The sequence below is a fragment of the Bidens hawaiensis genome, unplaced genomic scaffold, assembly GCF_021521415.1.
Source record: "Bidens hawaiensis isolate Kalapana, Puna unplaced genomic scaffold, B.hawaiensis_p1.1 tig00010636_1, whole genome shotgun sequence".
Taxonomy (NCBI): Eukaryota; Viridiplantae; Streptophyta; class Magnoliopsida; order Asterales; family Asteraceae; genus Bidens; species Bidens hawaiensis.
In genome coordinates this window covers 560,730-586,692 of record NW_027491815.1, presented here as the reverse complement: position 1 = coordinate 586,692, position 25,963 = coordinate 560,730, and the positions used below count along the sequence as shown (strand labels likewise).

The window sequence follows — 25,963 nt, the reverse complement described above, 5'->3', positions numbered from 1 at the left end:
GAATTATTTTAAATTAATAATTAATAAATAAATATATCCAATTGGTACAAGGATTTGGAAAATATTATACAATAAAAAAAAATCTTGAACATAATCAATGTCCTTAGCTCAGACAGTGATTGTCTCAAACTTTCTTCACCAATCACGCGTAAAGCGTTCAATTACTTAAAAACTAAACCCATTTCATTTCATTTTCATTTCAGTTTCTGCCTCCACTCTCTTCACCTCACCTCCCTTAATTTATTATCATTATTAAACCCCCAAATCACTTGTTCATTATTAAACACACCCACAAACAATTTTCTTGAAACCTGCAAAACCCTTTAGAAATCGATGTTTTAGTGGTCAAGATCGGATTTTGAACCCGACCCATTTGAGATCAATGGCGGCTGGTGAAGGAGAAGGGTCGTCGTTGGAGTTTACACCCACGTGGGTTGTGGCTGCTGTCTGTACGATCATTGTTGGCATCTCACTTGCTGTTGAACGCCTGCTTCATTATGCCGGAAAGGTTTTTTTTTTTTTTTTTTTTTAAACTATTAATTTTTTTACTGTTTTTGATGTGGGTTTTGATTGATTAGTTGTTTGGTGGTATAAAGTAAAGTTTTTTTTTTGTTGGGTTGATATTAGGCTGAGGGGTGTGGGGGGCGCGAGAGGGGGCGTGAGTGGGGGCGCCAGCCAATAATATTGTGACGTGTGGCAGAGAGAGAAACTTGATAAGATGGGTGTTGGTAGTGGTGATAGCGCCCCGGGCCATGGTGTGGAGGGGCGCGAGAGGGGGCGCGAGCGGTTTATTTTTTTATTTTTTTATAAATGTATTAAAAAAACGTATTATTAAAAAAACAAGAAATTATTTAAAAAAACACACATTAATTAAAAAAACACATTAATATATAAAAAAAAATTAAAGTACTAAAGAAAAACATTATTCTTATTATTCGGCTTCGTCTTCTTCGATCAACCTCTTCCGGATACGTTCCTTTTGTTTTTCCATCAGCATTTGGTCGACCGGATTTAGGTGGCTGAAGTCTCTTGCAAGGAAGTCCAAATCTCTCATTCTTTTTTTTTCCTTTTTGTCAATAGAAACCACCTCCATGGTTTTGTTGAATTTATTGAGGGATTCAACAAGATCGTTGATGTTTACGGCTTCCCCCTCAGCCGGTTTTTTCCCCCTGGCGTCCCTTCCCAATGGCCGCCTCCTCGGCGGTGAAGACGTTTCCTCCCCCGCAACGTTTAGGTCGAATCCAACCCGGCAATCCGACCCGGCGGAAGTGCTGTACGCTCCAGACGAACTAGTTTTAGTCCGTTTCGGCCCTACTTCCGCATCAACGTCCGGCGCCACCAGCTCAACCCACTTAGAACACCTTCTCAACCTCTCCCACACCTTTACATCGTCCCACGTCTTCACCGTCCCATACCTCCGCAGGCACTCCTGCCTCCACTCTTCGACAGTGAAATTATAAACCGCCAAATCGTCACTGCCACTTGGTCTCATACGACCGGCGTTCCTGTTGAACAGATTAGTAAACAAGCCGACAAATTTTCTGATTTCGGTCCACCGACCCGAAATCATATCGGCGGTCCGCTCTGTACTCCCAACGAGCGAATAGAACGTCTCCCTAACCTTTGTCCAAAAGACCTTGCTCTTTTGGTAGTCCGCTGCAAAATGCATAAATAAATTTGTAAGTCATTTAACTTTTTTATTAAAAATCATTTTTAAAAACGTTAAAACAATTACCGCAACGCCGATCCTCAGAAGTGACTATCCAAGCCCGACACAGGGCTTCCTTCTCATCCGATGACCACGGAGTGATTTTCCGTTTCGTCCTTCCGGTCGAAGCCGAACCCGACCCGTCCGTTGCAATTTGTTTTTTCCGGTGGACGCGTCTTCTTTGTCCCGCAGCTTCACCTTCTGGTTCTTGTGTCTCCGGAACTACAAAGTTAGGAGACGGTTGTATGTTGGATGGTTGAAAGCCGGATGGTTGTTGCGACCCCGAATAAAACATCGCTTGGTCCGGTGCCGACCATAAATCCTCGTAACTGTAATCTGAATCTAGGTTTGGGTACCAATTTCCAGCCATGTTTTTAAAAAAAGGTTTGGAAGATGGGGTGATTTTGGGTTTTGGTTGTGGTATGTGATATTGGTATGTGATATTGGTATGTGATATTGGTGTTGGTTTGGGTTTGATATAGGTTGAATATAGTGAAAAAATCGGGTGTTGGTTTGGTTTGATATTGGTTGCAATGTATGTTATTATATAGAGTGTTCAAATTTTTTTTTTTTAATAAAAAACGAGCCCAACGGCTCTTTTCACGCATTCCCAGACCTCTTTCACGCTCCCCCCAGCCGCTACCCCACCCGCGCCTGCCTCTTTTTCCGCTCTCGCGCCCCTCTCGCGCCTCGGTGGTGTGGTCCTCGCGCCCCGGGGCGCGAGCGTCTCGCCTCTTGCGCCCTTTCTCGCGCTCCGCACCCCAAATAATGTTTTTGATTATTTGGTTGATTATTGAGTGTTTGATTGATTGATTAGTTGTTTGGTGATGTAAAGTTAATTAAAGTTGATTACTTTTTTGTGTAGAAATTGAAGAAAGCAGGTCAGAAGCCACTGTTTGAAGCTTTACAGAAGATCAAAGAGGGTATATTCTTTTTTTAACTTTTGTTTAATTTTCATATGTTTTTAGGTTTTTGATGTTTTGTGTGTGTATAAAAGTTTTTTTTTTTTACTAAATTTGGAGTGTGGATATGCAGGATTTAATTTTGACTTTTTTATTTTGTTTTTGGGATTAGGATGGAATATATTTAGGATTTAATTTCTGTCTTTTCAATTTGTTAGTGAGAATTAAAGTGGAAGATATTTACTAAATATGGAGCATGTATACACATGATTCAACTTTAAACTATTTAATTTATTTGTGAGATTATAAATTTATTAAATTTGGAGTGTTTTTGAGATGATGACTTGAGTATCTGTTCTAAAAATAGAATGGTCTTTTGACCTTTAAGGTCAAATATGCTAATTCTGGACTATAAAAGTTTAAATTTGTAGAATTGTGAGTTTGATGTTTTTTATAATGATTGAAAGCCATTCTTCAAAATAGTTATTTTAAAATTTAGAACAGTGTTGGTACTAAAAAGAGCTATTTTAAAGGTTCTTCTTATAAAGTTTAAGTTTTCAATTTATTTGTAAGAATTGAATTGGAATATATACTAAATTTGGAGTTGGTATAAGCAGGATTCATTTTTAAAGTTTTTAGTTTATTTGTGAGAATTAAAATGGAGTAAATTTACTAAATTTGATGTGTAATTGAGGTGATTTGTTCTGAAATTAGAATGTGTTTGACATTTGAAGTCAAACATGCTAATTTTGGACTATAAAAGTTGAAATTTGTAGGATTATAAGCTTGATGTATTTCGAGTAACATAGATAGCCAATCATAAAAAGTGCTATATTAGAACATTGTTTGTACTAAAAGGGTAAACATTTGTATGAAGTTTGAATCTTTAGAAATAAGAAGTTTGACCTAAAATGGTTATCAACTTTTCCAACTATCACACTTGGTGTTTTAATGTAAATGTTATGGACAACTTGATGAACTTTAGTTGGAAAAAGTTGGCGCATGTTTGATACTTCACAACCTTTATCCAGAAAAGCATAATCTTTATTGTTATCGAGCTAATCATTGTTATTTTATGTGCAGAGTTGATGCTTTTGGGGTTTATATCTCTTTTATTAACCGTTTTCCAATCAAGAATTGTCAAGATTTGTGTAAAAGAGAGTATAACCGAACACCTTCTTCCGTGCTCGTTGAGTGATAAAAGAGAGGCATTAAAACCTAAACCCGAGGGTACGTCTCATCTTCGTCATTTACTCGCGGAAGAAGCCGCGGCTGTCGGTTATTGTGCTGCAAAGGTAATAAATTTGGATCGTTAAATTAATGTTGGTTCAGTCTTTATTAGTAATCATATTTTTGGCAAGTTCACTTGTAATCTAATAACTACAAAAGGATATACGAAATCTAGCTACATAAATCGAGTTCTTGTTGTTTTTGACTTTTTTTGTCGTAAAAAAGATAACAATAAAAATCAAGGTGCCATTCAAGATAGAGAGCAACTTTTTTTAATGGTATCATAACATTTATTAAGGCTAAAAACTAACAGTTTAAACAAAAGTACCTTATTTTCTTTACTTTCCGGTTAATAGCCTGAGTTAAGTTTGTGTTTTTGTCTCTGTGGTTTGACCATTTTAACCATTGCAGTCCAAAATGGGAATTCTTTGTTATTTACATACTTAGTCCTTTAGGTGTAAAATGACTGAAATAGCCTTGTACTTAACAGAAAATCTTATAGAGTTAGTATGAGTGACTGAGATGGTCACAAAAGATTTCTTTTTGAACAAAAATGATAAAAAAGTGAACCACATGACAAATATGACAAAAAGGTTACCTTTTGGATTGAATGGGTAAAATGGTCACACCACAGGGATGAAAAACGAACCGGATAATTAATGATTGCATGACACTAGAATGCTCATTGATTGTAAGTTTGTAACATTATACACAACTGGCTAAACCTTTAAAACACCTTCCTTGTTAATTGTTATACTATACGTTCGTTAAGACTTCTCATGATACATGAACCTTAATCAAACACTTATATACTTTCTGTTTTTACATAACAAGGTCCCGCTTCTATCGCTTGAAGCATTGCATCATCTACACATATTTATTTTTGTTTTAGCGGTCGTGCATGTGACATTTTCTGTCCTCACTGTTGTATTTGGAGGGGCTAAGGTTTGTATACAGTTAAATAATTATACTATTTTTTTTACTTATTATAATTATATCTCTCTTATCTCTAATATTATTATTATCATGACTTAGATACGGCAATGGAAACATTGGGAAGAATCTGTCTCAAAAGACAACTTTGACCACTCGCAAGGTAAGGATTGAAAACAGTTTACCGTTAATAGTTTTCTTGAATTTAGTACACATTTTCACTTAAATTAACACAAATAATGTCTATTTTCTTATTATTTATTTGTTGTAACATGCAGTCTTTATGCCGAAAGTAACAAATGTTAAAGATCATGACTTTATTAGGAACCGTTTTGTTGGTATCGGCAAAGGTTCTGCCATTCGAGGCTGGCTCGTAAGTTACTATCATATACTGATTATATATTTGTCTGTGTGTGTCTGTGTTTTCCTATTTGTATGTCACTTTGAAAACGCGCATTTACGTACTGTTTAAAATAGGATCTTTCTGGCCATATTAAGGGGGTGTTTGGGATTCCTTATTTTCACCTCCTTATAACTTATATACTTATATAAGTTAAAAAGGTGTTGGGTAATGTGACTTTTTTAAGTTCTTAAAGAAGAAAAAATGAGTTTTTGATAAGTTAGGAGGGAGTGACTTATCAAAAACAACTTATATAAGTCAAAGGAGGTGCAAATAAGGAATTTCAAACATGGCCTAATACTAAAATAATTTATGTAAGTATTAAATATGTACTAGTGAGGATTATTTAGAATAAAATAAAAATTGTTTTTTTTGGCCAATATATAAAATAACCATTTATATATTTATTTTGATTTTTTTGCTGACTTTTTTTTCTTTTATGAACATTTCAGCACTCTTTTTTCAAGCAATTTTATGGCTCTGTCACAAAGACAGATTACGTAGCACTACGTTTGGGATTTATTACGGTGAGGATCTTAATTCAAGACTATATATATTATTTTAAGTCAACGCTCTTCTGTTGAATTTTGTTTTGTTTTTGTAGACCCATTGCAAAGGAAACCCGAAGTTCAATTTTCACAAATACATGATAAGGGCTCTGGAAGATGATTTTAAAAAAGTGGTTGGAATCAGGCAAGTGATTTATTTATTTCTGAAGAACAGTTTGTCTTTGATTTAAATTTCAAACATTTTAGTTTCCAAATTTAAAAGTTTAGTGAATTTTTTACTTTATTTTGCATCAAAAGTTGTATACACTTCAATACTCTTTATATTGTTTGGTTGTAAACTTGAGTTAAAGATCTACGATATATCCCTTTGACACTAGATCATACATATTTGGGAAAAATCATTTTATTGATTTGTTATAATAAAGATGTTTTGTTTTGTTTTATCGTTTGCAGCTGGTATCTGTGGGTATTCGTGGTTGTATTCTTGTTGCTGAACGTTAATGGTATGCGACACATTTTTATTAGCTCTCCATTTTCAAAGCTGAAATCTTTTCACGCGTTTCAAAGATATGGTATATGTTTTGTTTTGATTGTTTTATTTTCTTGTATCTTTTATAGGTTGGCATACATATTTTTGGATAGCATTCATTCCTTTCGTTGTAAGTACCGTTAGTCATTTACCAGTTATCATAAGTTTTAAATATTTAGAAAAAAATGTAGTATTACTATATTGCAAGTTTGGTCTCCTGATTTTAGAAATTGTAAACTTAGTCTAAACATCTGTGAAAGGATGGCACGTTTAGTCCCCATCACTTTTCTGTTAAAACCACTGTGATTGACTTGACGGTGGAGACTAAACATGAACCATTTGTGCAATTCTCTATATATTTAGATGAAAGTATTCTGCTTTATGTTAACTCGCACTCTATTTCTTTCTGAATTCACCAGCTTCTACTTGCTGTGGGAACTAAGCTGGAGCACATAATAATTCAGTTAGCACATGAAGTTGCAGAAAAACATATAGCCATTGAAGGTGATTTAGTTGTACAACCGTCAGATGATCATTTTTGGTTTCACCGACCCAAAATCGTGCTGTTTTTCATACATTTTATCCTCTTTCAAAATGCATTTGAGATTGCATTCTTCTTCTGGATTTGGGTATGTTTTTGTCTTTTAAACTTCATACGCATATTAAATATGCAGAAATTAGTATTTGAGTTATTGTTATCACACTAATTATTATTTTTATCAATAATAGGTTCAATATGGCTTTGACTCGTGCATAATGGGACAAGTGCGCTACATTATCCCTAGGCTGATTATCGGGTTAGTTATTTGTTATATGAACATATTTTGTGTGTAGATATGTGCAATGTACATTGTGCCCGCCTGGCCCATAAAAGTCCACAATAGATTTTTAGACTCATTTAAATATTCTTTTCCAAGTATAATGTAGTTATGATATTATGCAATTTACTATTTTTTAAAGTTACTTTTACATATTTGGTAATGTTAGATCTTTATATTTTTTAGCGGATAAATGGTGTTGAGTTAGTGGGATGAGTTGGTTTAAAGTGTAACCTAAACATGTTGGGTTAATCAAGTTGGTGGGTTGTCAGAAGTGGGCTAAACAGGTAATAAGTGGGTTATTGGGTCGTCTTGTTTAACTAAACGAGTTAAGTAGGTCATCCCAAAGGCGACTGGTCTTTTTATACTAGTTAGATATGCCGACCTAAGACCTTTATAAAACGGTTTTGAGGTAACTTGATTAATATTTATTCTACATAAATTTAAATTGCTAACACTTTAAGTTATAATAATAACCGATTAAATATTAATTAAAAAAACAGAAAATCTGACAATTGCATTCTGCACATAAGTGAACCTTTTTAATTGTTGGTATTATTTCAGGGTGTTTATTCAGGTTATGTGCAGTTACAGCACTCTACCTCTTTACGCCCTCGTCACACAGGTATATATTATAACAAGATCCAATTTTTTTTCATTATTAATATTTTTTTTTTCTAAACAACCAACTTAAATTCGTTTCAATGATCACATTCTAGATGGGAACACATTTCAAGAGGTCGATATTTGACGAGCATATACAGGCTAAAGTTGTGGGGTGGGCTCTACACGCCAAGAAAAAAATGGCCCAAACTGGCGGGAACAATGGGCCGGGCCATGATAGTTCAGCCGCAGCCACGTCAGCTGCTGCCACCTCAGCTGCTGCCACCTCAGCTGCCACATCTGCTTTAAAGACGATTCAACTTGGTAAAATTAATCAGAACCAGCAGTGAACTTGTGGCGAATGATATGATGCATATGTTAATATATTATTTTGGTAGCTGAAAAATGAGGTCAGTCTTGGACCTATTGTTGCTATGGTGCGATGATAGTAATCGTGATATAGCAAGTATTTTGTATTTGGATGGTTATAATGGTTTTAAGGATTTGACTTGTAACCTTTGGAGGTTTTATTAATGATATGCTTTATGGCTGTTATATCAATATTTGCTTCAGATGGTGTTTTCTTTTAATTGATCTGAACTCAATGGTATATCTTTTTTTTTTGGAAAATCATCTGAAAGAAATTGAACAACTTTAGATTTAGACGATCCGTTTTGACCCGCATTGACAACTTGCCTAGTTGAATATGTTATCTAAACATTACCTGTCGAGTTTATCATCTAAACATTGATGGTGCATGATCACCGTAGTACGACGTAACTGTTCAAAAGGGAAGAATGTATTGTACAAGCTAAAGACAGGTTTAAGAAATGATTAATCTGTTAATAATGTTCCAAAAACTTTTTAATTTTAATATAGAAGTGTTAGTAGTCCGGTCTAGACGGTTTTTAGGTCAGTCTTTGAGCTAAATTGTTAGTAACGGCTTTGATGATTGAAAACCATAATTGAATTGTTAAATTTTGAAACCATATTGAAATGAACCAATACTAATGGTTATGGTTCTTGTTTGGTTTTATGGTTTAAACTTTAATAGACTTTGACTGGTTTCATTTACAGATTTAAATCTTAACACCGTAATCAAAATCTTAAATTAGTAAATGGTTTAGTTTTTCTTACAATCTCCATGAATGAAAATTGTATATATAATTTTTTATATGTATTTTCTTTTTTATATCATTTATGGCGTCGCCTAGTTTTTAAAACTATTTCGACCAAGAAGCAACAAAGATAGTTTGTTCAATGACCGTGCGCTTAGAGAAGCATTGGTGTGTAGTATACACCAACCGCAATAAATTTTGTGTTTAAATGTATCTATCACTCACCCCTCTCCATTTTCCCTACTCCATACAATAGACAAAATTTCATTGTTTTCGTCTACCCATAGTCCCATACCATTAATAACATTAAACCTTAGAACTTTCTGTAAAATATAAGTCATCTACAACAACTCATGATAGCAGGTAGAACTTTGAATATGACAGCGAAATTAAGCTTGCCTTGTGTTGGTGATTAATAGAGGTGTATACAAGCCGGACAACTTGTAAGCTACTTAGGAATAGGACCTAGCATAAATGAGTTCAAGTGAAACATGCCGCGATCAAGCTCTCCTAAAGTAAACAATTTCCGGGTTCGAGCTTAGTTGATCTCGGACTTAGCTTGACTCGTTTAACTCACCTTTTGACAGTATATGAGCCATTAAGCCATAAACCAAAAAAATTAGTTATGGGATTATATTGTAATGTTCCATTAATTTCCAATACCATACCATATAATACCATCATTGTATCAATTACATTCACCACGCAAGAAACTACTAGCTTGTTCACTTGCATTTGTCTTATATTTTAGTTCTCTGTACAATTTAGAAAAAAACTGACTAAAACAATGTATCGATCCCACTCAACTCATTTGACCGATTTCAACCATTCCAGCCTTAGGCTAGCTAGGTTGTAACTAGTAAAACTCTTGCTTTTTGGAGAGAATATCAGAGTTCAAATGATAACATGAGTTTACATTATTTTCTTGGAAGTAGATGTGTGTGAGAGTCCTCGTTCAATTTTCTTTTGACCGATCTCAATAATTGCCCACCTGATACGTTTGTTCACGTCTAATAAAACCTATGATATGCGAGACAAACCCATCTGACATGACTTATAAAATCCCATTACCTATTTGTAGAAGCTAAAATGACTAGTGATAGATAGCAGTTCGATGTTAGTGGTTCATATTTCTTTAAAATTTTCACCTCTTGCATGTAAATATCTATGTTATATATAAAATTAAAATCAGTAACTAATTTGTTTATACTTTCCATCTTTTTCATTTTAAATGTTTACCTACACATGCATATGTTCTGTACGAAATATAGCTGCACATGATTTAGTGATTACACAGGTGAACATATATTTATAAGAATGTAGAAGAGACGAATAAACATTGTATTTCAATAATTTTCTTGTATTTTATTGTTTTTTAAATTGAGAAAATCACCTATTTCTTTGGTTATTTTTGTTCCCGAAAATAATGTTTTCTACATAGAACCCTTCCCATGAAGGAGCATGAACGATATAGCCAGTGACTCCTTTTTTATAAACAGAAACAAATATAAGCGACGACTGATGAATAAAAGAACAGAATTAAAAGAAAATATTTATACAACTGGATTAAAAAAAACAAAAACTCACATAAAAGAAAATTATCTCAAAATCAACAAGCTAACCGTTATCGCATGGACCATTGCAAGATTAACATTTAGAAGAGCTCTTCTGAATTGAACTTGTTCCAAGCTTCCTATTAACCAAACACAATATGCAAACATTTTTCAAATGCGGTTGTTGGAACACAACACTTGTAATTATGATCAAGATTTTTAGGACCAAAATAACAGAATGGAAATACAAAACAAGTTACCTTAAGGAGGTCGAAAACCTTCTCGGCTACGTATTTCTGTTGAAGATTAGCGCCTTTTTGTTGCACTTTATCCGGATGAATACACAAAGTAGCCTTTCTATATACCTTTTTCACACTTGCACCAGTTATTAAATCAGTCAATGCAACTGGCTGCCAACCGCATCCGGGCCAAAGAACCTGAAAACAACAATTACATTATTTCAATACTATGGTGTTGTCTATTACATGGCCTATAGGGGATCTGAAAACCTTATATTAAACAACATGTTTAGAAAGAGATGGTGTGGCATACGTATTGTAGTGTTGATAGCATTGCACGCAGATTTCCTTCCTTTCCAGAAGCCCAACGTTTGATTTCGACATCTAAAGACGCGGAAATCCTCTGCAATGAAAACATAAAGGTCAGACAGAATATAAAATAAACGAGTAAAGAAAATACATTTGTTAAAAAGGAAATGGGTTGAAAGTAGCCTAGAAGGGTATTTTAATGTATAGAACGTACTAAATCACTTTAACCAAAAAATTAGAAAAATTAGATTATATTGTATTTTTGCAGGGGCAATTAAACAACCCTAAAAACTTGCATAATACAAAATTTTACAACCAAAAAAACTAATATCAAACATACCCTTTCAAAAAACTTCAATTTCATATTTATCCAATTTATAATGTGACCAATATACCATTCTCCTAATCTCCTTACACTTTAAACTCTCATAACCTAGACCCTAAAAACTTGAATATTATGCAAGTTTAAGAAAATGGTATAATAAATGTCATGAATACGAAAATGGGTATATTTAATGATATGATTTTTTGTTGATTAAATATGGTATTATGCAAGTTATGAAGTGGATATATGAAATTATCCCATTATTGTAACATTGTAATCATATTTAATGCTCACATGTCTTTCTTCCTGTTCCTTCTGAACTTGCAGATCCCGCTGATTCTTTTCAGCCAGTGCTTTAGCCTATAATCAAATATCTCAACAGTAAAAAATAATGTACAAAAACTATACACTTCAGATTATGAAATAAAAAAGAAATTGTGACAATATTTGTTCAAAATCACATACCGCACGCTCTTGAGTACGTTGTTGTCTTTCCAATCTAGCTCTTCGTCTTTCCTCAGTTTCCCCTTCAACATCTTGGAACTCGCCAGCTGGCATGCCGGCTTTTGGAATAATAGTGTTAGCACTAAACATGATGAAGAAATCATAGGATTACTTTAAAAAATATATTAATATAAATGTACCTCCAAATATTGAGCTAAGATCGTCAACAAAATTGACGGTGGAAGATGCTTTCTTCACATTGGAAGTAACTGCACTACTAGAAGCCCGGTGGGCCCCTTGGTGCCCTCGTCTGTCTTGTGATAGTGGATCGGTTGCAGAGTCCTACATTTGAGATCAGGCAGAGAAGATAACCATTAACAAATAGACGGTCACTAAATATTATTATAATACATAAAATAGAGATTATAAAATGGGCAGGGCTGGTGGGATGGATAACAGGTTGAAACTAGGGATGTGCATGAAACCGAAAAAACCAAAATAACCGAACCCAAACGAAAACCGGCGGTTTGGTTTTATGTTTCGAAAAGAACTGAATTTTTTGTTCAGTTTTAGTGTTGCATGTAAATTTAACCAATAAAATCGAATCGAACTGAATTAATGGATTTTCATTTTTTATTTGAGTTTGAATGTAAAATAATTTACAAGAATTTAATTAAATAGTGTAACCCACATACCTTAGCCCACATGTGTCATAATCAACTAATCTTTAATTAACAAAAAAATTTACACCCAAAATTTTCAAGCCCGAACAGTAAAACCAAAACCGAACACCAAAAAAACCAAAACAAACGGTTTTTAAAAACTCAAAAACCGTATTTTCGTTTTTGGTTCAGTTTGAGCCCAAAACGACCCACTAGCATTTTCATCCATTAAAAGAGAACATGGATAAGGAATTTTGTAATCAAGATTAAAAAAACGAGATTGTCTCATTAATGTTCTGAATATTTAATAAAACAATTTACAAGGTCACGTGTATAGAAATTAGACTATGGGTGACTTTCAAGTTTCAAGCCATTTGATCCTTTCCCCCTTTTAGCTACTTTTTTTTTAACTCTACACAGTTGACCCATTTACGATAATAAAAAAAAACCCAAATTGATACATTCATAAGTAAACCTGTTAAAATTACTCACATTTGAACTTGTCCTAGCTTTTGGCACAGTGTTAGGTTGGGACCCCATGCTAAAAAAGGAATCAAGGTCATCATCATTTCTTTGATGATTCACCTTGGCAGCAGTGGCGGCCGCTGCCGCTGCCCGCTCACGAGCTTCAGCAGCGGCTCTCTCTCTAGCCTCAGCAGTCACCCTTTCAACAGCAGCACGCTCGGCTCTACGCCTTGCTTCTGCTTGTGCCTTTGCAACCGCAGCCTTCTCTTTCTCACGTGTTTCTTTCTCCTTAGCCTCTGCAGCCGCCTTTTCTGCCGCAGCCCGTTCTGCAGCCGCCCGCTCGGCGGCTGCCCGATCTGCTCTTTCTCTAGCCTCAACAGCAGCTCGTTCACGTGCCTCGGTTTGGACTCTCTGAACAGCAGCCCGTTCGGCCTTCAAACGGGCTTCGTTGGTTGCTCGTTCACGGGCTTCACGGTTAGCCTTCTCTACAGCTTGTCTTGCTTTCTCCCTTTCAATTTCCTTAATTTTCTCTCTCTCTTCCTCTGCTCTTTCTCTTTCCAGCCCGTCATGTGTCATCTCTTCATCATGCACGGGTTCTTTACTTCTAGGAGGATTTGCATATTTAGTAGAAGACGATGATGATGAGAAATCATTATCAAATGTTCTGGTAGTTGAAGCACGTGCTGGTATCGGAGGCGGCGGTCTCGAAGGTGGTGGGCCCTGAGTAATTTGTGTGAATAGAGGAATCTCTGATACAGTGAGCCATATGTCATCTTCACGTGACACCTGCTCTTCCGATTTGGGAGATGTGTAAACATTAGAGCTTGTACCAGTATGTGACGTTTGATGAGATTCTTGAAAATGGTCAAAAGGCATCTTCTGTGGTTGACTTTCAGAGAATCCAAAAGAATACTCGTCAAACGGCTCTCGACTAACAGAACTTCGTGCACTACCCACACTGGATCCTTCCTCAGAATGGGTCTGACTTGGACCCTTTTTTCTGTTCTGTGTATGTGTTTCCTTTGAAGATACAGGTGGTGATTTATTGAAGGTGTTAAGGGGGTCCATGTCAGCAAACACATCCCCACTTGGTGACGTAACTCCAGATTTTGTGCTTTTGGAGTTACCGACGTTGCTGAACTGTTCTAGTGGATCTGTGAAAAAACTCTGGGATGAAGAAACAGGGGTTGGTGTAGATTCTAGAACCACAAATGGATCATCCACTGCATTTGATTTTTCCCGTGTGTTGCTAGTTGATGTAGGACTCGGGTCTGAATTCCATCTATTAAAGAAAGGATAATAAGTGTTAAGAATTGATAAAAAGATAAACCTGACTATGCTATGCATATTCATTCTGTTTCTCCGTTACATACTAGAACAAAATTTATCAATTACAGAACTTTTGTTTAATTCAAATCAGATTACACAACATAAATCATCCATAATGGTTGGGATAATTAACAGTTTGTCAGTTTCAAAACCAAGGAACCTATATTCTTGCAAACTCTGAGGTTTCAGATAGTGACTCAAATGACAGCATCGCAGCCCGTCATCAGACACGTAACAAGAAACCTTGTCATGTTAATAGATTCTAAACAATAGGCAGTTCCATGATTTCCTGCACACGTTAGGGTTTGGTGTCAACTATTGCATTTGTTCCAAATTCGGAAGTCCTATAAAATATTTCCATGCTTGATCTTTTGCAGTTGTTACATGCAATAGATTTTGTAAAACATGCTTGATATTCTCACTATTCTCACTATTAAATTAAAATAGTGAGAATTGAGAACATAAGTACATAAGTTGGATTCAAAACCAAAGCCACTGATATATATAAAGTTTGGATCAGTTAAAAATATGAGTATATGACTAAAGGTAAAAGACTAAAACGCGCGCTTTACAATAGGATACGTGGACACAATATAGAATTATATTCATGTAGTCACAACATATCATTTGATAAAATTTGACTCCATGGATGGAAAGTGATTAAGACAAAAAAAAAAGAGAGTAAAATTTAATAACATTGCAGAATAACACAATTTAACTAGCCCAATATATAGATGGAGAAAACTATTAATTCAAGTTAATACCAAATATCAAACTAGCACCGAAACCAGAAATTAGTAAGGTAATAAGGTACCAAGTCTTATGTGAAAACAAAATTTAAAAGTTATTATAATCATTGTTGAGCAAATATCAGAAGAAATAAATGCTTAAATATGTAGGCGTAATGGGTATAGCCGAATTAGGAGGAGAGGAGCAGTAGGGTTCGGTCGGCACTAGCATACTCGGGCTCATTTTGTTTACATAGTGATTAAGTTTACAAGTGCATATATCTCATCATGCACTTATAATTGGTATCACTCAATGAAATAAACCTTGTTAAATCTCTCGTGTTCTATTTTTCTGTTTATCGTTTTCGGTTGTTTGTGTGATCTAATCCTAACAATAAAGAGTGGTGTTTGACTCATGCATCCATGTAAAAACCTAATCGTAAATAATCATACATATCTCAAAACTAACTAAAACATTAGTAACTAATAATTATACATCATATGCATAAAAAGTATACCTGCTATTGGATGCAGGACTACTACTGCTTCCAAATCCAGGAATCAAATCATCAAAACCTTCCGAACTCTTATCACTACGATGCCGGTTCGGTTCCGCCTTCTCCGTCCGCCCGAAATCCCCAAACAGATCATCAAACTGATCACTCTGTTTAGAATTAAAAAAATTATCTGACTTACTACTATTATTATTCATCCCCCCTGGCATATTATCAAAAACATCATCATCATAAAGCGGTTTATCATACACCGGCGAATTATTATTATTATTATTATTATTATTATTATTATTATTATTATTATTATTATTATTATTACTGGTTTTGAAAATTGAATCGTAATCGAAATCAGATATCGACGACGTCGTTTTGGTGTATTTCGGCGGACCGCCGAAGATGTCGTGAAACATATCGTTTCCGTCGGTAGATAACGGTGACGTCCGGCGATCGCCGCTGGATTTCATCGGAGCGGATTTGCCTTGCGGCCGGAATCCGAAATCCTTGGCTAATGAACCGAATTCGTCCATTCGGTCGAATAGATCAATACGGTGGAATTGTGTGTTAGGGTTAGTGTTTGGTGACGACGGTGGTTGACGGTGATCTCACGGCGGAATCTTTTTCCGTCTACTTGTGTAATTGATTATATTTCACTTTCTCATATTTTTGTTATAGCTTTCTTTTTCTTTTTTTAAAATAATAATAATAATAATAATAATAATAATAAATTCGTGACATATTGGTGTGTTTCCGTGTTTACGTTTTTTGGTCTTTATGACATTTTCAACCGAATGATCATTTGTCACATAATAAGACACTCGTTAGTTATGACAATTGCCCTCAGACACTACCCTCACCGTCGCCATTGTCGTTTTTCTTATTTTGATAAATTTTCTGTATTTTGAAGCAAAAGTAATCGTGTCATTTGTAGTTAACTCATGCGTCTTTTTGTGTTTATCAAACAAGACAAATAAATGTTAGTGATCTATTCCATCCCTCATACATTCCATTCCATTATTCTATACTAAACTCTGTATTGCTTCCAAAACAAAGATAATCAGTTTTGCATTTTGTTATGTGTATCGTGTATGCATGTTTAATTCTATAACCTCTTTATAGAATATGATAGTTAATTTCAATGTTAGGTTTGAAAGATATGTGTAGTTTGGGTGTGCGTGGTGCGACTTTGGGCTACAACTGAATTGAAAACCAAATTTGCGTTTTTTTTTTATTTTTCAAAATCGTCCAGTTTTTTTTTTTTTTTTTTTTTTGGTTTTTGTTTACGGTTTTTGGGTTGGATTCGGTTTTGGATTTAGTTTTTTTTTCGGTTCTTCTAGTCACGCCAAAAACTGGTAATAGCAGTGCTATAAATACCCATTTTGATAAAGTGGGTGAGTGAGTGGTGAGTCTCATTAAAAATACCCATTTTGATAAATAAGTTCAAACTACATTAGCTAGTTTGGTAAATAATTTTATCAAGTACACTAGTTTGGTAAAAAAATAAACTTGTTTTTGCCTGAATATGCTCGTTAGTTTGGTTATGAAAGTAACCATTGTTTTTTCTTTCATTAAAAGATGCATATAATTAAGGTTAAAGAAACAAAGTTGTTAACAAATATTTGTGCCATCTCGAACCATATGTTTCCCCTTTGTCATTTTTCACCATTAGTGCTACAATACTAATGCAGTTATTCATAAAAGTTTGACTGTATAGCAATATTTAAAACCTAGTGAAAGAAATTCTCATGATTGATGTGGTTCAAGCGATAATTGAAGCCTGGTTGTACACGAATCCGAGTTATAACAACCGTACCATTATACCCATTCATTACCTCTATATCGATATAAAAACTTTAACAAGAATTAAACATTGTAGTTTAACTTGATTACAATTGTTCCTTCGTTTTGGATATCATTAATTTTTTTTGGGTTGCAAAGAAATATTACAAGTTCAATCATTACGAGTAAATGTAGTAACTGTGATTGTGGTTACTGCCTGATATATTGATACGCATACGTCTTTTAAATGATATTTGTCTAACTTCATAAATAATAATATCAAATATAATCAGAAAAAGTAGATGATATTTTCCTTTCCTTTATAGAAGTATAATATTTGTTCATTAATAGTTTTTTTTAAGAAGGAAATAGGTTTATTTAACATACATTATGTCTCATTCTCAAACTCTTTAAAAACTTCACGTGTACAACATAAAGACACCGCTCTTTTTTCGCAATGGATTCCAAATTAAACGCTATTAGATTTTTCGCAATAGCATCTTCATTATGCCCCTCGAAATCTAAATAAAACGTACCTTAAAATCTAATCAAAAGCGAAAATATGTGGGATCTCACTATGAAGATGAAAGCACGAAAATTGAGTGCCAGATCTAAATGAAAACTATGAAGAACCTAAGAAATAATACGTTTTCTTCTAGGATGGTAATCGTTTATAAAGTATATACAGTGTCTCTATCTCTACGTACCCGTCATATGTTATATAAACACCCAACAAATCACACATTACTAAGTGAGTTATAAACAATTGCTCGGGAGAAGTGGTTGTCACTTGAATGTAAATATAATCCTTTACCCCCATTTTTCACAATAACATCTTGATTTAGCCCTCAAAATCAAAACAAAAGCGAAGCTCTATGGAATCTTTATTCTCGTCACTAGGAATTATAAAAGCACAAATCTTGAGTGCATTTCAATAAAAACTATCTATGAAGAATATTAGAAATCGCGTCGTGCATTTTTCTTCTTGCTATGTCAGTTTCCAGGCTAAGTGGTTAAAATGCAAAATCTGATAATAATCTAATCTAACTATCTAACTATACTAATAAAAGAAAATAATGAGGATGATGTGGCAATCCCACATTCATTCTAGGCTTAATCTCTCTTCTCATTCATCATACCTATCCATGGGTTATGGAGCAAAAACATATGGACAAATGGGTTATAATTTTCTTTCTAATTCTCTAATTTATCATCTCATTCATCTCAACTATTAATTGGTCATGGGCCAAAATAATTTTGGCAAATGGGTTATAATTTCGTTTCGAATTCTCAATTTTCTCAACTTATTTATCCTACATATCCATAGGTCATGAGACAAAACAGTTTTAAGAAATTGGTTATAATTTCTCTTTTAATTCTCTAATCTCTCTTCTCATTTATCATAGTTATCAACGGGTAATTGGTCAAAACAATTTCTGCAAATATTGTATATAAAAAATTAAATTTGTAAATTTGAGATTTTAGACGACTTATTGTTTATCCTATATATTTTTTCTTCTTTTTACCTATAATTATGTTTATTTCTTTCAGATAATAGATTTTTTAAATTTTATTATTTGACAAATCCCGTGTAATACACGGGTTAAAAAAACCATAAGAAAACAAAAATGAGACTAGAATATTGTACATTAATTTGAAAAGATTACATGTGCATTAATTAAGATTACATGAAATGATACTAGAATTAATATTGTGCATTAAATGAAAAGATTACATAAGACTAAAGAGGGGGGTAAAATGCAAAATCTCACCATTATAAATAACCCTAGCTAATAAGCATATAATCGCAACCATTCTTCATTCATTCTAGCTTATATATCATCAACACCGTGGTTGCCTGACACCATCTGTAAACCTACATCTTTTATGGTGATGAAGCTTCTAATTTATGATCCATGCAGTGGGACAGAAGAACCCTTGTTAATTAACTTTGACAACATGTTGATTTTTCATAGAAGGTAATTGTTTTCTAACGAATTCAGATTTTTGGTGTTTTATGAATTTTTGTACTTGATAGATAAATTAATTAGTCTTCTGTTTGTATTTGCACAGATACGTGCAGATCACACGAGTTTAGCATAGGATTCATGAACCTGTGGTGGCACGTTGGTGGGGTGAGGGTTCACACTCCTGATATGGCCCTGGCTAAGCCGAGCCTGCCAGATGAACCAACAGCCCGTGGTTCTGCTCGGGCCATTTCAGGAACCTGAACCCTAGCCCCACCAGTTCCCACCACCGGCTCACGCCTCCTATGCACCTGCTAGGACCTGCAATGGTTTTAGCAGGTGGCTCATCGGTCGATAACATAACCTGCACCATCCGAAAGGCCTAGTGCAAACTGGTTCGGCTTAGATGGATGCGCAGAAATTGTATTTGGATGCGCTCTTATACAACCAGCATGTCAAGCTTTTGGATGGCACACCAAAGTTTCAAGACCTCCTTGAAAGTGATGTTGAAGAAGTGGAGGGATATTTTAAAGTGAAGTGGGCCCACTGGATCAGCCAATTGGGGATGTGGTGAAGGTGGATTTGAGAAACGATGGAGATGAAGATTTAGAAGACATAACATGAAATTAGAGAGTGAAATAGATGAACCCGCAGCCATGCCTTAGCTAGGTCTAGTTCGGGAGCCTGGACCTTAGTCCCACCATCGGCTCACTGAAACGGGTGGCTTAGGACCAGCAAATGAACCACCAGGCCGTGGTTTAGCCAGCACAATTTTAAATACCTTTATAATTCTTCATTAATTGTATCTTTGTTTTATATATAAATAGTTGTATATGTTTGCTGTCTAATAAACAATATAAGTTTAACCAATTATTGTGGTTGTGGCCTTTGTTCAAATTACCTTTGATTTACTTAATCTAAAGACGCATGTATTTTCATTTAGAGATATCACATGACACGCAACAAGTTCTTGTTATCTTCCCCTACTTCTGCACTACATCTCTACTATATATAAAGGAGGAGTCAAGGACCTCTAAAATTTTAAGAGGTATAAGATTGATTGCTAATTGTACAACACACAATGCATAAGGTTATGGAATTTTAGGGGTAATGTGGTCTTTTGTAACTTAATGAACGGTTAACATTATTTCTTTCAAATATAGTTACAAATATGGTCCTTTCACTTCTTGTGTAAATTTTGTAGAATAGTTACATATAAACCCCCTAATCTTTACCCATTTATTTGACAAGTTTATTTATAATTTTTATATCTTCTATATCTTTTAATATATTATGTTTTTTAAAAAACCGAATTTACCATTGTGACGCGCTTATTTTTGTCAACGTTTTGATATAAAAAAATTTCAACACCTATGTGTAGTTTATAATGTACAAGTTAATAGAGCATTAATGTACAAGCCAAGTATGCAATTATTAACCAACAACATGTTACACATACAACTCATGTTCTCTTTTTTACTTTACCTCCAATATGTAATTACAAAATCAGTCCTTTCAATTATACCACAATTCAAATTACAAAACTTAATGTCTTAACTTAATAATTATATTCCATTAACCCTTATAATAAATAAACCGCATAATAAGTGTGAATTGGTTTTGTTTATCTTTTATTTTTTAGCATGACATTTAATGCAATTATGAACATATAATATGTTTAAAATTTAAACATAAGTTTGAAACAAATTATTGACTTTATTAATAGCATGATCAAAATTATTAACATAAGATCTTTTTTTTTCGTAATTACGTACATCCCTTAAACCTATAATATGTTTTAACATCAAGTGAAACATATGTTCATTAGATTATATCAAGAAATATATGCATTAATCTTATATAAGTTTGTAACTATTGTAAACATGTTAAGCTTCTATCAAGGAACTGAACTGAACTGAACTCGAACATGGGCCACATGGCTCAACTTTGTCTAAGACGAGTTTCAAACTTGGAGACATTAAGAAAATCAAGCTCAAAGTATATAATGTGCCACTTTATTATGGTTACTTAAAAAAGATGTTATAAAAGCATGCCACTTATATTAAGTTTTACTTCGTATGTTGATCTTTAACAAACATAAAATGAGAAATTATGTTGACAAAATGAGTAAAAAAACATCTAAAAACAACGTTGAAAACTTAACACGTTATGAAAGTCATATAACCACCTTTAACACATATAAGTTCACGTGTTAACTTCAAACAAAATTATGAAAATTTCATAAAATGGCATAGCGTAATGTAGGACAACTATAAAATCACATGTCACAAAAATTTATGTTAAACTACATCTCATTCTCATATTTAATTTTCATAAGGGAAAGAAGAAACATTAGTGGAGTAGGCATAACGTAATGTATAATTCATATAGAGTTACTGGTTATACTTAGTCATATAATATAAAATAATGAAGTGTCTCACCTGAATCTGTTTCAAAAAGATAACATGCCAAATCCACTTAAGCTAGCTTGAATTATCTCATAGTCAATATGAAGTTCTAAGGGTTTTTTAATTTCATTGTAATTTTTTTTTCTTTTTGAACTACAATTCATTTTAACTTAGTTGACTACTATGAGCCCAAACTATCTATTATTTGTTATGGGAACTATTGTAATGTTAATATGTTATTATATAAATAAAGAGAGATAAAAATGGAATAATGAAGGAAGTAAAAGTTAAAATTTTGTTAAATACTTGAATCACTAAAAATGCTTATAATAAATGTGTTATCTCAATACAAATATATATGTCATTTCTCTACCATCCAAACTAAACTACTAGAATAATTTCATCCAAGTTGATTTTTTTATTTGTTTGAAATATTGCGTATACACGGTTTGAATCATTTACCTTATATTTCACATATTAACCACCTTACCACTCAATCAAAGTGTGAATAACTTATTTAATTTGAAATATTTATGCTCGATAATCTTTGATTTTTAAATAGTACAACTTCTTTTTAAGTATTTGTATATTTACATGTCTATACTATATATGCACCCCCCCTGGTTGCTTGTCATACCCCCCCCCCCCTTTGGAAAAACCAACTTTCATATTAACTATTGAAATCATATAATTACCAAATTAGCACAAAAGTAAGGATTTAATATTATTTTTTTACAAGTTGCGTTTTCTTTTATGATTTCGAGTTTAGGGTTTCGGTTTTAGGGTTTAGGGTTCGGTTTCGGGTTTAGGGTTTCGGTTTTAGGGTTTAGGGTTCGGGTTTAGGGTTCAGTTTCGGGTTTCGGGTTTCGGTTTTAGGGTTTAGGGTTCAGTTTCGGGTTTAGGGTTCGGTTTCGGGTTTTGGGTTTAGGGTTCAGTTTCGGGTTTAGGGTTTAGGGTTTTGGGTTTATTTTGTAAAAGATAAAGTGGTAAAATAAGGATATTATAAATATATATACTATTAAATTTAAAAAAAGATATTATAAATATTTATAATATTAATATTAAAATATTAATATTAAAAAATAAATTAATAGTAATACTTGATAGTTTTTAGTTTGATATATGTAGTGGAGATTATCAAATGAAAGTAATGTTGTATGGACTAATATGTATATAAATAATATCAAGAGCTAATTGTAATTTATGTAATAAGTTCAGGGGGGAAGTATATTTAGTAAAAATGGAGTAGGGGAGGGGGGGTACGTTTAGCAGCACCCTATATATAATGCAAGAGTGGGGAACCATTTAAAATTTTTTTATATGAAAACCGTGCAATGCTTAGGAAATAGGTATATCACATTCATGCTATTAACTTGAAAACTTTAATAACTAATAAAAACAAATAATATTATGAACTTTTGTAAAATATTGCACGAATAATAAAACTAACAAAAGTACTACACAATATATCACGAGATGATTGATAAATCAACATAAACGAGTATAGCGTTGCAAATTGCTGACGCCGCAGCATCGCGCGGGCACCCAACTAGTTTAAAATAAAATACAAGATCAAGTCTTTCACAATCCATTTACTAAATAACTTAAAAATTAATTATATTTATATGATGCTCCGTCTCACATATGTTTATTACTAGAATCTAACTATACTATTAAAGCAATAGGCTTTATGTCAAAATCCCCTCTTCCTATTGGTTGGTGACTATACTTACCATGTATATCAATGAATTCTCTATTTTTCATCTTAATAAAATAAATCAAAAATATATTTAAGTAAGATTCATCAATGCTATTAAAGTATTTTCTTTCATCTTTCATTTAATGTTTAATTTTGAATTTTGAATATTTTATAATTATGTTTGAACTTAATAATTCTAACTATAACTATGTTTTATAACTAATTTTATTTTATTATTTTTGGTTTATTTCATTCACAACCTTTTTTTCTTCACATCAGGCTTAATTTTTTTATATAATAGATATATATATAATATATAATATATGGATTTAATATATAAGAGATTACGGATTTAATATATAATATGTAATTTAGATAATTACTTGATTTTTCATCAACAAAAGAGATTATGAATTTAGTATAGAGATTGGTGATTTTAAATATTTTAATTGATTATATTGGATTTAAATAAAATAATATACAATAATTGATTTTAGTGAATATAGTAAAACTTAATGATGGTTAATCATAACAAATATACGTAACAAATAATCAAATCAAATAATATACAGATTGGTGATTTTACCTATTGACTGATTTAAATAATTAGTGATTTAAAATAAGAAAATTGATTATATTGGATAAATTAAAACACTAGACATCATAGTATCCGGCACATGATAATAAATAAATACAAAATTAATAACTTTTATTTTCACACCTTATATGAATTACATTACAATTGATGTTTAAATATTCAAATATAAACAACTTTTAGATTAAATAATATTACATTTATACTAATCTAATTCTGTAACATCGCATTTTAGTAAATTCAAAATTTTAAAATCCATTAATTACGATTTCCATTCTATTCGTTCTTACTATAAGTTTTTAGAATTTTTTTGAAATTTCCTACATTTTTTGTTTCAAATCAATTACATGTATACCTTCCTATATTAAAAAGTCTCCCATAATTCGTCTCAGTTAATTAAATATTTTATTAACCATCCTTAAGATTTACTATAAATACAAATGTTGACCTATTGACTGATTTAAATTACATTACATAATATATGATGTTATAATTGATGTTTAAATGGTTAAATATAGTCAACATTTAGATTTATATTACGAATTTAAATTCAAAATTTGAAAATTCCATTAATTACGATTTCTCATCTATTCGTTCTTATTAAAAGTTTTTTTGAAAAATTTTGAAATTTCCTAAATTTTTGTTTCTAATCAATTAGCTATATACCTTCCTTCTATAAATGAGTCTCCCATAATTTATTTCGTATAAATACGTAACTTTGATGTGTAATTCTTACACCATCAAACCCTCTTTAGCAAAAACGATTAGCCTTGTGCCAAAGGTTTTTATTTTGGGTTGTTTTTATTATATCGTCCATTTTTGTATTCATATTTTGGCTTAAAAGTGTTATTTTTTCTAAATGATTTTTTTGTTTTTTTTTATTTTTCACTACTAGCAAGATGGAGCCAACAAATATCACCATGTTGAACCAATTGGACGTTCTTAACAGTGAGTGTATCCTAAAGGTGCGTATTTTGAAACTTTGGCGGCTGAAGGACAATTCAAAGCTTATATTTTAATTATTATATAATTTTTTTATAATCTCTTTTGGCTGTAAATCAAAATCCAAGATTGAATTAATATGTTAAAGTTATTACGGTTTTCTGGTAACGTTTTCCGGTAAGGTTTTATATTTATTTTAAGTTTTGTATTACTTTGTTATAATATCTTTAGATTCTATATCAAAATCTATTTAAAGGGTGTTTGGTAGACGGGAATGACGGAAAGAGTTTTGGGTAGTGGTACAATATGGATCGATCAAAATTGAGTTGGGAAAAAAATTATAAAAGTATTTAAAGCTTACATTTCTTCATTTATGGAATTAACTAATTCTTATGACGCTAGTTTGATATGAACCTTTAGGAGTAATTCATTAAATTGGTTAGATCTAAACTAATAACATACCCTTTGTATGACTTACTAAAGATAGACACATACATATAGATAGATCGGCTATACGGTTCCGCAATCCACGCGATTCGAGTATATTTAAAAATAGCTAGAATTTAGCATTTTCCAGAGACATAAGAGTTTTTCGGCGGAAGCCCCTTATACCATATTTTGCTAAACGGATATCTATGTATCTATGACACAAACGTAAATACTAATAAAAATACAAAATTATAAAAAAAGAAGATGATATTTTGTGTCATCGGCTCTAAACAATCTTGTTATTGTTAACATGAAGAAATAAGGAAACCATGTGATTGCCGAAAATACTAGGCCTACTAAAAGGACCAAAATAGAAGAAAATTTATTTCATTAAAGAAGTTGGGAAGAATTTGTTAATAATAGATTATCTAGAGAAATAGGCAAAAGAAATCAACATCCAAGATTTGATAAACTATCCATTCTTAGATACGATAGGAATGTATTTTGGTTTAACACTACTTCATAGTACCCAAAAAGAAGGGAGTTACGTCTAAGTTAAACTTAGAGATGGAAATGTTCTTTCGTTTTTACAGTGGAGTAAGATCAAACTCATGGGTTTATATCTCAGGTCGAAACAAATTGTTAGGACCCCCTTTTTAAGTCATCATGCTACTATTGGGGTGTCATGGTCGAAAAAAGGAAAGAGGTGATGAGGTTTCTCTCACTTTTGGGGCTCGCACGACGGGCTATTAGCTAAGTGAGTAGAGGCTGCCCTGATAATTGCATCACTGTATATGGATTGTGAAGGCTATCAACCACATAGATAGT

The 25,963-nt window shown here is 32.9% G+C and overlaps 3 protein-coding genes across 3 annotated transcripts in view; 1 reads left to right on the top strand and 2 right to left on the bottom strand.

The window, feature by feature from the left end:
• Window positions 1–25,963, bottom strand: part of LOC143535841 (CBS domain-containing protein CBSX3, mitochondrial-like) — a 259,822-nt gene that overhangs the window by 111,583 nt on the left and 122,276 nt on the right. The gene's annotated exons all lie outside the window — the stretch shown is intronic.
• LOC143535836 (MLO-like protein 1) lies at window positions 217–8,157 on the top strand. The gene is made up of 14 exons (XM_077029976.1): window positions 217–508; window positions 2,574–2,631; window positions 3,694–3,905; window positions 4,669–4,785; window positions 4,876–4,936; window positions 5,052–5,146; window positions 5,626–5,700; window positions 5,778–5,866; window positions 6,136–6,185; window positions 6,301–6,341; window positions 6,631–6,840; window positions 6,941–7,008; window positions 7,594–7,654; window positions 7,749–8,157. The coding sequence occupies exons 1-14, from the start codon at window positions 383–385 to the stop codon at window positions 7,980–7,982; spliced, it is 1,497 nt and encodes a 498-aa protein (XP_076886091.1). The 5' UTR covers window positions 217–382; the 3' UTR covers window positions 7,983–8,157.
• On the bottom strand, window positions 10,137–15,945 carry LOC143535835 (auxilin-related protein 1-like). The gene is made up of 8 exons (XM_077029975.1): window positions 15,323–15,945; window positions 12,775–14,029; window positions 11,821–11,962; window positions 11,642–11,739; window positions 11,471–11,536; window positions 10,856–10,945; window positions 10,564–10,740; window positions 10,137–10,443 (listed from the first exon to the last, which is right to left on the bottom strand). The coding sequence occupies exons 1-8, from the start codon at window positions 15,844–15,846 to the stop codon at window positions 10,405–10,407; spliced, it is 2,391 nt and encodes a 796-aa protein (XP_076886090.1). The 5' UTR covers window positions 15,847–15,945; the 3' UTR covers window positions 10,137–10,404.

Excerpts from the sequence above, each read along its gene's own strand:
- LOC143535836 (XM_077029976.1), top strand. The coding sequence starts at position 383 with ATGGCGGCTGGTGAAGGAGAAGGGTCGTCGTTGGAGTTTACACCCACG. Across the intron at positions 5,701-5,777 it reads TACGTTTGGGATTTATTACG|ACCCATTGCAAAGGAAACCC; the intron begins GTGAGGATCTTA and ends TTGTTTTTGTAG. Across the intron at positions 6,841-6,940 it reads CATTCTTCTTCTGGATTTGG|GTTCAATATGGCTTTGACTC; the intron begins GTATGTTTTTGT and ends TATCAATAATAG.
- LOC143535835 (XM_077029975.1), bottom strand. The coding sequence starts at position 15,846 with ATGGACGAATTCGGTTCATTAGCCAAGGATTTCGGATTCCGGCCGCAA. Across the intron at positions 10,946-11,470 it reads AGGAACAGGAAGAAAGACAT|AGGATTTCCGCGTCTTTAGA; the intron begins GTGAGCATTAAA and ends TTTTCATTGCAG. Across the intron at positions 10,444-10,563 it reads AGGTTTTCGACCTCCTTAAG|GAAGCTTGGAACAAGTTCAA; the intron begins GTAACTTGTTTT and ends TTTGGTTAATAG.